Consider the following 12,611-nt stretch of genomic DNA (forward strand, 5'->3'; position numbering starts at 1 on the left):
AAGAAGAAATAGAGCTCTAGACTGCTCAGACCAAAAGATAATTGTTGGACAAATCAATTAGAATCTAAAGTGTGTGGACAGAATGACAGAATGACAACCCAACTGCTTAGTACCCGCCTACGCAAGCGTGGCGAGTCCAATGAACACATTACATGATACTCTAAGAGGAATAAACCATATATGGGCTACATTCAGTGTAGAATAGGGTATTTTCAGAAATTGGCTGTTTCAAAAAATGGTCATAACTTGAAAAATTGAAGTTGGAATCTGCTCAAACTTTCTACATAGCATAAGTATATCAATATGTATCAGAAAATGTAATAAAAATTGGGGGTGATTTTGGAGCCGATTTTTCAAAAAACCATGGACTATATAGTACAGGGGATTTTTCAGAAAATTGGAGATTTTTTAAAATCATCATAACTTGAAAAATTGAAGTCGGAATTTGCTCAAACTTTCTACATAGCATAAGTACATCAATATGTATAAGAAAATGTAATAAAAATTGGGGGTGATTTTGGAGTCAACTTTTTGAAAAAAACCATGGGCTATAGTACAGGCAATTTTTCAGAAATTTGAAGTTTTAGAAAAATGGTCATAACTCAAAAAATTGAAGTCAGAATCTACTCAAACTTTCTACGTAGCATAAGTACATCAATATGTATCAGAAAATGTAATAAAAATTGGGGGGTGATTTTGGAGCCAATTTTTCATAAAACTATGGGCTATTATAGTACAGGGGATTTTTCAGAAAAATGGAGTTTTTAAAAAATGGTCATAACTCGAAAAATTGAAGTCGGAATCTGCTCAAACTTCCTACATAGCATAAGTACATCAATATGTATCAGAAAATGTAAAATTGGGGGTTATTTTGGAGCCAATTTTTTGGAAAAACCATGGGCTATAGTACAGGGGATTTTTCATAAGTTTGGAGTTTTTAAAAAAGGGTCATAACTTGAAAAATTGAAGTAGAAATCTGCTCAAACTTTCTACGCAGCATAAGTACATCAATATGTATCAGAAAATGTAATAAAAATTGGGGGTGATTTCAGAGCTGATTTTTGAAAAAAACCATGGGCTATAGTACAGGCAATTATGGCAAATTATCATAATTTAAAAAAATTGAGTTGGAATCAGGTCAAACTTTCTACATTGTACATTGTTCATAAAGTAGCATATACACAGTAAATGCATATTCAATACAAAACTGAATCTTGTAAATTTATCATTCATACATGTACATGTACAGTGTATAGGTATGCCAAACCTTTAATTGTTGGATGCCAGTCAATACAAGTCACAACTTTATCTTTACTGAACTTGAGGTCAGTAAATGACTGATACTCCTATAATGTAAGCACATGTACATGTACATGTAGAGCAGTTTGATATATTTTCTAATGAAACCTTAAGATTTGTGTCAGTTGTGTTAGCAACAATCCCATCATCATTGGACAGTAGGAGATAGTCATCAGGGAATATATCCATAATCTCATTCTGCTGCAAACATAATTCCATTCTATGAAATAAGAAAATAAATAAAAGTACAATAAAGGATAGGCCATACAATATAATATGTACAGTACATAAATTTATATTTTCCTATTTTCTCTGTTGAATATGTAAACATGTAAATATGTACATGTATAACTTTCCTCTCTCTCCCTCCTTCCCCCTTTCTCTATAATACATGTACATGTACCTACATGTGTACCTTGGTGTCACATTCTTCATGAATTCCTGCATCTCTTCACTCTTCCAAACTCTCTCTTGTTCCTCTTCACTGAATGTCCTTGGTTCATATTGAGTGCATGCATTAACTGGACAGCTCCTAATCATTAACAATACATGTACATGTACATGCATAGCAACAGTATACTATGCATGTTCAAAATAGAACAGCTTTTTTGTAAATTAATTCATAATATTAAACTATTCAAATATTAACCTACATTAAATGCATGCATGTAAATGCACATAATCAACACTACATGCACATGCATACAGTATATTCACTAATGTGCTTTAAAATAAACAGATTAAAAATAATGATTGGCATAATTTCAAGCCAAAACAAAGTTAAGAAAAAAAGGAGAGCCAGAAGGAATCAACATAACAAAAAAAACAAGAAGAACAACAGCTCATATTTTAGGTTCAGCGTCAAACAGAAATTATATAAATATGTATGTATCTACACAAATTAAGAGGGTTTACGATACATTAAAGAGCAAGCATATCAGTACATTTACATATTAATAAAAAATCATACAATAATAATAATTGTCATGCAGTTCAAGTAGCTTCACTAGTTTACCACACAATATAAAAATAAAAAAATGTGACAAACAATATCACTATTGTTAACGGAACCAAAATAAAATAATTGCAGTTAATCCAAGAGCTAGAAGTCCAACAACCAAGATAAAGATTATTGAGTACTGAGACCACTTAACTAACAAATAATAAATGATGTTTATTATCCATAATAAAAATACATATATACCAGTATATGAAGGATTAGGAGATGAAGAACTATTGTTTTCTTCTGTTCCACTTGGAGTAAAGGTAGTATAAGCTACAATTTTATTTTATTTTACTTGTTATAATTATAAAACTTACAAAAACTTAGTGGGTATCTTCTTCGTGCCCCTTCATCAGAACCTATATACAAAATGATGTGGTAAAAATTTTTATGTTTTGTTGAATTGTAACACAATTAAAATTCTACATCCAGATGGCCACATGTACATTTTGTAAATATTATGGTTTAAAGCCACACAGACTCTTTCATGTGCATGCAGTCATGCAGTGTATAGCTAAAACCTAATATGTCATTTAATTGGCAGAGAACAAATTAAATTCAATGATACGCATTAATTGATAATCAAAGACACAGTGTACCTGTAGTCTGTGTGTCTGGTTCAACATGATTTTGAGGAGAGCCTATATAAATAATTCTCAAAAAATGCATTTAATAATTAGTGAGACACATACTCTGTTCAATTGGTTGTGAGGTCAATATATTGTGTCTAGCTCCTACAAAAATAATAATCATCATGTCATAAAATAGGGACACTACATTTTTAGGTTATACAGTTAACTAACTAATATAATCAGCTGCTGCTCGGTTCATCTTTTCTACTGCATTGCATAACATAGTCCAGTTTGCTCCTCCACGTTTATCAACGTCATCTGATCTCATCAACCATTTTGAAATACACTCCCTAAGTTGGTCTTCACATTTCGTGTTGTTTGATTTGATATTATTCAGTGTCCCATGATGCAAACCTAACTCCAGACCAAGGCCAAAATAGCTTTCATCAGAAAACCCTCCACTCTTCAAATCATTTAATACTTCATTTAAATCTTTAATTGTTAGTCGATGATTAAATGCTATACAAACAAATTAATGATAAATAATAAAAAGAGCTAATAGATTCCATAAAAATTGCAAAATTTAAAGTTGCAATTATTTAAATGTCAAAATTAAGTGGACAAAAATCATTCCATTTATGGTATTTAATTGATTAGTGCATGGATAGTGTGATAGTACAGTTACAGCACATTTACACATACTCTAAAGTCCAAAGATCACTAGAAAATTCCTAGAGTAGATTATCTACTCTTGATAATTCCAATACCCTAAACATTATTTAGGGACTTTAACATTGTGCGTTGGCTTAATTAAGAATCCTATCCTAAATGATAAATCCCATGCCAAAAACATTTTTGCATAATGATACAGTACCTAACTCCTTACATAAAAGTGATAAATTAAAGTGAGCATTAATTGTATCATTTTGGTAAATTAAAATTTAAAGTTCTTACTTGTAATAAGTGGATCATTTATTTCAGCTGTAACACATTCAAACCAGCACTTGCATTTATCTTCTGTCATAGGATATGGCTTGGGACATTCTGTACAATTGACTATGAACTGTTCTTCATTAACAACGATGCAATAACATTTCTTCTCCTGATCTTTTATGCAAGCAAATGCATTGATATAATTATGCTCCATATGTAAGTTGTCTGAAACTTTACCAATAGCTTTCATGACTAGTTTACGAATATTTGGACAATGTTTTTGAGGACCATTGAAAGACACCTCAATATGAGTATAACGATTGATGAGGTGAAGTGTATAAGGTATCTCATTAAAGGTAATCTTGATCGACATAGCATCTCGAAATCTAAAATAATGGTGGTTTGATCTAGATGAAGGAAGCTTAATTTCAAATTCTTTCTGATTAAGGAGGTGCATTATTGCTAATGGAAAAAGACCTTGAGGGACTGGTACTGGTGGTGGTGGACTCTCACAGCTCTCATAGTCTATCCAAACTATAAGCAGTGGTTGAACATTTGACACTTCTACTGTAGGGATAGCTGAGCCTTGATATGAAGAAAGAGCATATGGAATAAAATAATTACCCTTTGTATTATCTTCCACTTTTGTGATGATGTAAAGATGCAGCAAAAGAGAAATCAAGTCAATGAGTTGAAATTCAGGCTGACAAAATATTTCACTCTTGCACTTCAAGTGAGTAAAAATTTCTTCGTTAAAAAAGCCATCTTTAAGGTGATTTATTACAATTTGATCAAGTGGTTCAAGTAAAATAGATTTCAGTGCACTACCATCATTGACATATGTGAGAGCTAATAAATGTGAAAGAATGTTAAGAATAGGCTTAGGATCAACAAAAACTACATCTGTAACTTCTGGATAATATAACATAAGACTGACATCATGAAAATACAGCAACGTTTGCATGGTCTCTTCCTCTTTCATGCCATATCTTTCCCCAATAGATAAAGCTTCTTTGATTGATATGATTCTTTTTTTTTCAGGAAAAGACAGCTCAAAGGCAAACCATCGAATTGGTATTTTGATAGTAAGAGATGCACCAGAGCCATACAGCCATATTGCTTGACGAATCTCTTCACCGTATTTTGCCCTTTCTTCTGATTCAGCCATTGTATTGACAGGAAATATAATAGACTCTTGAGATTTTGTGCTGTTGCAAATGATACGATCACGTAAGTAAGGCTGCAATGAAGACATTGAAGTCTTCAAAGAGTCTTCACACTCATGTAGGGTAGTCTCATCCACTTTATCATAATGAGTTCCCAGAACAAGATGCATCGAATGGCCATGCTCTTTTGTGACACTAGGAATATCAAGAGAATTAAAATTAGCCGAAGTAGAAACAGAAGATTGGAAGGATGCTAACTGAGTCGACTTGGAGCAGCAAGGGAAGTATCTCCCATCGATTTTGTACTTCATCTCAAATTTTTCATCAAAAGGTCTAGAGAGATCAAGAGTGATGATATTAAGAGAAGCAGCTCTAGTAAATAAAGGCAATAGCTCCTGATATGCTGGTTGGCCACACAAATCAATAATGTACAACCAATGGCCTTTTAATTGAATGCCTACTGGTTTTGTTGCCAAAATTTCTTGAACTACCTCTTCGACGTGATAATCTACTTCATCTTTTCTTGATTTCGAAGAAACACTTACTTTAGATGGTGACAATTGGTGAGTGTCCACTGATAACACTTCAGCCACAGACTGCTTTTTTGATGCTTTGATCAAATCAGCTGCTAACCCACCAAGTAACTTATCTCTGGTTATTTGATCCCATTTCATGCTCTCGTCATCTACAGCTACTCTAATAGGATAAGATATTGATGTGCTGTCAGCATCATCTTCAGTTGGAGGGTCTTCATCTAATAGTAGGAGCTGTGCACAGGTTTTACCAGATCCAGGAGCACCAAGCATATTAACACGAGTAATGGTTAGATCAACACTACCTTCTTCCATCCACATTGTTAAAGCACCTGCAATTACATGCATGCATAATTATAATTAATGGTGATGTCAGGCTTTAACATCAAAAAAAGAGACTTAATAATAAATTGACTACAAAAGACAATAATTAAATAAAATTATTATGATCATGGCACTAACATAGTGAATTAAGAAGTATATGTGCCTTAACAATATTTTAGTCTGGCAGCACTCATTATGTATGTCAATGCATAATGAGTTCTTTATGTGTTATACATGTATACAGCTAAAACAGTTATGAATAAATAACAAACTATTTCTTGCCTTCCATTGTATGCATGCTTTATCTAAGCCAAAAATTCAAGGCAATGCCAACTATTACTCTCACATACAATGTACATGCAACAGATAAAAAAAGAATGGATCTGTTTATAAATAAAGTCAAGTGCTATGATCAATTAAGAAGGGATACAGTATTAGATGCTATAAGCCTATAATGATATGTGGATTTAGACTAGTAAAATTTCTATGCTTCTATGTCCATGCTCATTGAAGCTTTGGTTTATGCTTCTTTGAAAGAAGCAGCTACAAGTGTGAACATAATGCAGTGAATTATTGCCTTTTGTTTATTATACTGCTTCTAAAAGGTCTACATTATATTCAGACATCTAGGCTAGAAATTAAGAGAAATAAAATGTTCCCTATGGCTAAAAATTTATTGTATTGGCCATGTATACTGCTTAGCACAAGATGCATCGTGCATGTTAGTGTTTTCTAATGGAAAAGAAAAACTGAAACACAAGCAGACAACCTAACAACATTGTCTTGGCCCACACTAATCACCAATTGAATGGCTGACACATAGTAATATACACTCTATACTATATAACCTTAACAGCCTAGAAGCAGGTATGCCGTAAAAAAGCCAATTATTAGCCATGCAATAACAACACAAAATGGCTGGTATATAACTATTAATGTGTACAAAATGCATGATTCATGCATACATGTACATAATTACTGTACAACTGGTTTATTTCATGGCTTTAAATTTTAATTTCGTTGGATATTAATTTTGTGGTTTACATAATTTTTGTTAATGTAATAAAATTTAGTGGAATTAATTTTAGTGGATTTGAGCCTGCATGAAAATTAATTTCACACGAAATAAACAGTATGATGCAAGTTTTAATAATAAAGTTAAAATAATTACGGAATATATATAGATACCTTGTTTATTAGCTGCAACCGTTGGCATTTCCTGCCGCAGTGCTGATACAATTCTTTGATCACTGTTGTACATACATTCTAAAATAGAAATAAAATCAAAAGAGTCACATGACATACAGGTTACATACAGGTTTCTTACCTGCAACTAAACTGTGTGGAAACCTGTGGCTACCATCAGTGCGGTCAGGTGCTTGCATTATGATTTCTTTGAGGTTGTTGAGGTGGAATGCTACAGGAAAGGCTCCTACCCCTTCTTTTGGTAGCTCTGTATGATGACGACAAATGGGACAAGAGAGGTAATAGGTCTCATTCTTCTTATCCAGAGGTAATACCTCAATACATTGTTGACAGAATGAATGAAGACAAGGTAAGGTTTTAGGATTGAAGTAGTGGTCAAGACACACAGGACAGGTGAGTTGGTCCTCCAGTTTGAACATAAGATCAGGAGGAAAAGGTGAAGATTGTCTGGTTGCCATTTCTCTATAGAGGTTCTGCGCGAGTCAATTAATTGATGCACTTCCTTGACAACCGTTGCTATCCGCCATGTTGGGTGTCTGAGAGCGCAATAATTAGCATGTGGGTGTAGCGCTACAATGGTTCTTTTATCATCATCAGAATATGCAGCTAGCTTACCTCCTGCTGAAAAGAGTAGATATATAAATAAATTGGAGAGATGTAGAATAGAGAAAGATCCATATGTTGCGCAGGATGACTGGCACACAGAATGTGATAGGCTTCCTGACTTGGCATGACATCACATCTTACATGGTGTGTACTCCTAGTCCATACACTAAGGAGTCCATTAAAGCAAGTTATTGGCATGCTATTAAGCCTCAGAGAAGTCTGGGGGATCTCGCTGCGGACCCTCCCCTTCCCATTATCTATAATAATTCTACATGTAGTAGTATCTAAGATCATCGATTATACTAGATCTAGACTTATTATGACCAGATGTACTAAAAGTACTATGCATGGCTTAGCATGATGCAGTGCCAGGTCATTCTTTATCTTTCTCAGTGGTCTAGTTTAGTTGCAAAATGTTTCTGGCTTAATCAGCTAGTGACCTATCTAGTGTGGGCATTTTAACAATAATATACTGACATGAAATCAAACTCATTAGACTATCAATCTCTCTCTTACTCAATAACACACACACTCTCTCTCTCAGTTTTCATCTGCTGGTTGTCTCAGTCCTAGTTCAATCAATAATGATTGTTCCAACTTTAGATAATCTCTATACTCCTACAAACAAATAAACAGAAAGAAATCAAAGTATTTTATGGATAATCCTATCACTCACCAGTTCATATTTTTCTTCATCATCTTTCTGAAGTTCGTTCTTCTTTTCCTACAATACAAAATTGACACCAATAACCATCCTATCCTTATAACACTGTTTGAAAATGAAGATACAAAGCTAATAAAAATTATGAAGTCTTTATGCATGAAGTACTAAAAAAGACATTTTATGTTAAATAACTTACTTCTTCTTCATCATCATGAGCTGAAGCTTTCTTCTCATCAAGTGCTTTCTTTTCTATTTCTCTCATTCTGTTTCTCTCACTAACAAAATCCAACCTCTTAACCTTTCAATCAAAAAATGACTCCATTATTAGTAACTAATGAAAAAAATTAGTATTAATATAATATTAGCAATATAAGTGCATGTACATAGTAGAGTACATCAGTCCATATTGCTTAATTAATGAACTACATGTACATGTACATGCAAACATTCCTATAATAGTCTTGCTATTTTAGCTACAATAATAATAATAATTTAGTGCTATTATTGTCCATTCCTATAATAATTATGGTACATGTACATGTATGGATTTGATTTCTGGCAAATAAAAAAATTAAAACTCAAATTACTATAAGCACAAAAGCATGCATTATAGGTGATACATATAGTTTAAATTACATACCGGTACTTCATTGCTTGATGCATGACTTAGACTCCATGGTATTTCTAATATGTGTAATGTACCAGCACTATCACCTGCTGCTAACATTAACTGTCTATCTATAGAAGAGAGAGAGAGGGAGGGAAGAAATAGAGAAAAAGAAAGCAGCAGGTACATGTAATTGTTGTAGTATCAAAGACTATAGTAAAGGTATCATCATGCTTGATAGTGGCCATGGTACAATATAACTGAGAGGTAGAGAGGAAATGTTTTGAGCCAGTGAAGGAACATGAGACCTACAAATGACAAATAATAACAAAATACATGTACATATACATGCAAAAATAAAATTAAAAATTAAGAGTGGTTTCGAAGCCAACTTTCAAAAAATTATGGGCTATAGCCTTGGGTATTTTCCAAAAATTGGCCAATTTAAAAGATGCCTATAACTCTAAAAATTTAGGGTCAGAATTTGTTCAAAGTTTTTATGTAGCATAAGTACATCAATAAGTATCAGGAAATGCAATAAAACTTGGGGGAGATTTCAGAGCCATTTTTTGCTCCCACTCTCTGTAAACTTATCCTATTAACTACTGTAGGGCGCCTTTTTTCGAGGGCTATAAATTTCGTGGATTTCGCGATTTTTTAAAGATTCGTGAAAATTACTTTTGCGAAAATCAAATTAATACGGTACAAGATGGCAGACGGCATAAATTCGCGAAAATTAAATCCGCAAAATAAAAATCCACGAAATTTATAGCCCTCGAAAAAAAGGCGCACTACGGTATCACTTCCTTTTATATTCTTTAATTTCCTTTTCCTCTCCCTCCCTCTATAAGTGCATGTACATGTACAAGTACCTGGTGTTACATTCTTCATGAAGTTCTGCATCTCTTCCAAGCTCCTCTTCACTGAATGTCCTTGGTTCATACTGAGTGCATGAATTAACTGGACAGCTCCTAATTATTAACAATACATGTACATGTTCATGCAAATGTATGCACAAGTTCATTTACATTATATGTCAGTACAGGTAGTACAGGCTATACTGTACATAATCAAACAGTGTATGTTCACTTACCATTTTGATTGAATGATTTTATCAGCAACCTCAGGAATAGCCTAAAACAATAAAAATGACATATTGCATTAACAGTGTGAACAGCTAGTAAGATGAACCTGACAAGTTTTTACACAGAGTACAGCCACACACATCTAAGTGTCTCATGGTATTACTTTCCAGATAAAACTTTTAAACTTGCCACACAAAAAGAAAGATAGAAAGAAATAGAGACAAAGGTAAAAACTGGATTCATTGTAAGTAGGCCATGAGCTTGTCTTAATTGGGATCCAGATAATAATATGAGTAAGTTGAAGTGTGGATGGCCTGGTACCACACATCAATAAGCATTGGCATTAGTGAAAAGATAAAAGTATAGGAATAGAGTAAAATTATTAATCAAAAAAATTATACAGCCTTCAAAATATAATTATAAATCATTAATGTAACTATGAACAATAATAATTATAACAATTTAAAAGCTACATGTACATTTAAAAGGAATGTCAATAAAGGACTAGCTCAATTACTACATTCAATACATGATACACACAATACAAAACTTCTGAAAGTTTTCTGTCATTAGAATCATGATAATATTTGACAACACAGCTACTCTTTGTTACTTTAACTGAAAGAAATCAAGTTTTCCAAACAAAATGCTGGCTTCTATTTTTCCCTCTGCAAAATAAAAAAATTATCTGTCAAGCAAAATTTAGCATTTGCATAAATCAGTGCCTTTCATGAATTAATTTAACTGACAGGCAGAGTTAGAAAAGATCAAGTTGATAACAACAATCTTTTTCTTTGTTTTCTACTTTCTTAAAATAATTATACTAAAACACTTCATGGTCATTTTACTGAAGCTCCTACATTTAAATTATTTTAAATTTTTGTAGGTCAGCAGTCATACTTAAACAATAATAAAATGCAAACAATAATCATCATTAGCATTTAGTAATTCATTCCTTACTAATTCTCTTTCAATCCCATCAGCTACAGTGCTCTCTTCCTCGTCCCTCAATGCTTGTATTAATGCATCATAAGTTGGACCACCTTTAGTCTTTACATTGTCTTTTTGTTCCAGCCATGCTTTCAAGCACTCTCTTAGACCCCTACAAACATTGTCCTTGTTTTCTTTCTCAATGACATCAAGTGTACATGGGAGAAGACCCAAACGAAGACCAAGATCATAATAATTAACACCGGAATATCCGTGCTTCTTTAGTAAATCACGTACATCAATAAGATGACCAACATCTAATGAAAAAATAGCAGTCAATAACGATACAAGTATACTGAAGCATCTACAAGTACATGTACATTTAAAATGTTGTATATTTACTTAAATCAGTGGATTGCTTTGGGCCTTTTGATGCTTTAGCTCCTAAAAATAAAATATTTTACTGTGTGATTTGGATTCATAATAAGATACATTGGATGTGGATCACATCATCCATGTCTAATAATGTGATATGGATCCTAAATTAAAGGTCCAAATTGGCTCATTCAAATGGCAAAATGCTATATAGTTCAAGTTAAAGTAACAGTGCACATTAATTGTATCATTTTTGAAAAATTGAATCAAAAAGTTCTTACTTGTAGTAAGTGGATCATTTATTTCAGTTGTAACACACTCAAACCAGCACTTGCATTTATCTTCTGTAATAGGATATGACTCAAGACATTCTGTACAATTGACTATAAACTGTTCTTCATTAACAATGATGCAATAACACTTCTTCTCCTGATCTTTGATGCATGCAAATGCATTTATATAATTATGCTTCATATGTAATTTGTCGGTAACTTTACCAATAGCTTTCATGATTAGGTTACGAATTATTGGGCAATGTTCTTGAGGGCCATTGAAAGACACCTCAATATGAGTATAACGATTGATGAGGTGAAGTGTGTGAGGTATCTGATTGAAGGTAATCTTGATTGACATAGCATCTCGAAATCTAAAATAATAGTTTGATCTAGAGGAAGGAAGCTTAAACTTTTTTTGATTAAGGAGGTGCATTATTGCTAATGGAAAAAGACCTTGAGGGACTGGTACTGGTGGTGGTGGACTCTCACAGCTCTCATAGTCCCTCCAAACTATAAGCAGTGGTTGAACATTTGATACTTTTACTGTAGGGATAGCTGAGCCTTGATATGAAGAAAGAGTATAAGGAATAAAATAGGTACCCTTTGTATTATCTTCCACTTTCATGATGATGTTAAGATACAGCAAAAGAGAAATTAAGTCACAGAGTTGAAATTCAGGTGCGCTAAAAATTTCGCCGTTGGATTTTAAGTGATTAAAAATATATTCCTTGAAAAAACCGTCTTTTAGATGATTTATAACATTCGGAGAAAGGCGGTGACAGTCAAGTAAAATAGAATTTAGTGCACTACTATCATTGACATATGTGAGAGCTAATAACTCTGAAAGAATATTAAGAATAGGCTTAGGATCAACAAAAACTACATCTGTAACCTCTGGATAATATAACATGAGACTGACATCATGAAAGTACTGTAATGCTTGCCTAGTATCTTCCTCTTTCATGCCATATCTTTCCCCAATAGATAAGCTTCCTTGAAAGATATGATTCTTCTTTCTTCAGGTAAAGACAAC

At 33.1% G+C, this 12,611-nt stretch overlaps 3 protein-coding genes and 1 long non-coding RNA gene across 5 annotated transcripts in view; all 4 read right to left on the reverse strand.

Moving 5' to 3' along the window:
• Nucleotides 1-1,229: 1,229 nt before the first annotated feature.
• LOC109581868 (WD repeat-containing protein 63-like) overlaps nt 1,230-12,611 on the reverse strand; it is a 24,284-nt gene continuing 12,902 nt past the window's right edge. Inside the window, exons 4-7 of the mRNA XM_019996337.1 lie at nt 10,007-10,047; nt 1,715-1,831; nt 1,408-1,519; nt 1,230-1,346 (exon numbers count right to left, since the gene is read on the reverse strand). Of these exons, the coding sequence (XP_019851896.1) occupies nt 1,230-1,346; nt 1,408-1,519; nt 1,715-1,831; nt 10,007-10,047 (387 nt within the window). The remainder of the gene's footprint in view (nt 1,347-1,407; nt 1,520-1,714; nt 1,832-10,006; nt 10,048-12,611) is intronic.
• Nucleotides 2,040-7,510, reverse strand: LOC109581883 (uncharacterized). Of its 2 annotated transcripts, XM_019996356.1 has the most exons (10): nt 7,351-7,432; nt 7,158-7,283; nt 7,019-7,096; nt 3,829-5,838; nt 3,106-3,393; nt 2,995-3,036; nt 2,902-2,943; nt 2,620-2,661; nt 2,504-2,575; nt 2,040-2,452 (listed from the first exon to the last, which is right to left on the reverse strand). In XM_019996356.1, the coding sequence occupies exons 2-10, from the start codon at nt 7,213-7,215 to the stop codon at nt 2,361-2,363; spliced, it is 2,724 nt and encodes a 907-aa protein (XP_019851915.1). In that variant the 5' UTR covers nt 7,216-7,283; nt 7,351-7,432; the 3' UTR covers nt 2,040-2,360. The 2 variants fall into 2 exon arrangements, with proteins under 2 accessions (XP_019851915.1, XP_019851914.1); XM_019996355.1 differs by having other exon boundaries at nt 7,158-7,510.
• LOC109581886 (uncharacterized) lies at nt 8,079-9,044 on the reverse strand. Its single transcript, XR_002184811.1, has 4 exons — nt 8,953-9,044; nt 8,503-8,637; nt 8,319-8,366; nt 8,079-8,260 (listed from the first exon to the last, which is right to left on the reverse strand). It is a non-coding gene; the product is annotated as an uncharacterized LOC109581886 (long non-coding RNA).
• LOC109581884 (uncharacterized) lies at nt 10,418-12,583 on the reverse strand. Its single transcript, XM_019996357.1, has 4 exons — nt 11,585-12,583; nt 11,331-11,372; nt 10,959-11,245; nt 10,418-10,666 (listed from the first exon to the last, which is right to left on the reverse strand). The coding sequence occupies exons 1-4, from the start codon at nt 12,540-12,542 to the stop codon at nt 10,655-10,657; spliced, it is 1,299 nt and encodes a 432-aa protein (XP_019851916.1). The 5' UTR covers nt 12,543-12,583; the 3' UTR covers nt 10,418-10,654.

This window comes from Amphimedon queenslandica, unplaced genomic scaffold (assembly GCF_000090795.2).
Source record: "Amphimedon queenslandica unplaced genomic scaffold, v1.1 AMPQUscaffold_13412, whole genome shotgun sequence".
Classification (NCBI taxonomy): Eukaryota; Metazoa; Porifera; class Demospongiae; order Haplosclerida; family Niphatidae; genus Amphimedon; species Amphimedon queenslandica.

Coding starts and splice junctions, on each gene's coding strand:
- LOC109581883 (XM_019996355.1), bottom strand. CDS start 7,494: ATGGCAACCAGACAATCTTCACCTTTTCCTCCTGATCTTATGTTCAAA. Junction 3,037..3,105: donor AGCAGCAGCTGATTATATTA/GTTAGTTAACTG, acceptor TTATTTTTGTAG/GAGCTAGACACAATATATTG. Junction 2,662..2,901: donor ACCAGACACACAGACTACAG/GTACACTGTGTC, acceptor TTTTGTATATAG/GTTCTGATGAAGGGGCACGA.
- LOC109581884 (XM_019996357.1), bottom strand. CDS start 12,542: ATGAAAGAGGAAGATACTAGGCAAGCATTACAGTACTTTCATGATGTC. Junction 11,373..11,584: donor AAATGATCCACTTACTACAA/GTAAGAACTTTT, acceptor TTTTATTTTTAG/GAGCTAAAGCATCAAAAGGC. Junction 11,246..11,330: donor AAAGCAATCCACTGATTTAA/GTAAATATACAA, acceptor TTTTTTCATTAG/ATGTTGGTCATCTTATTGAT.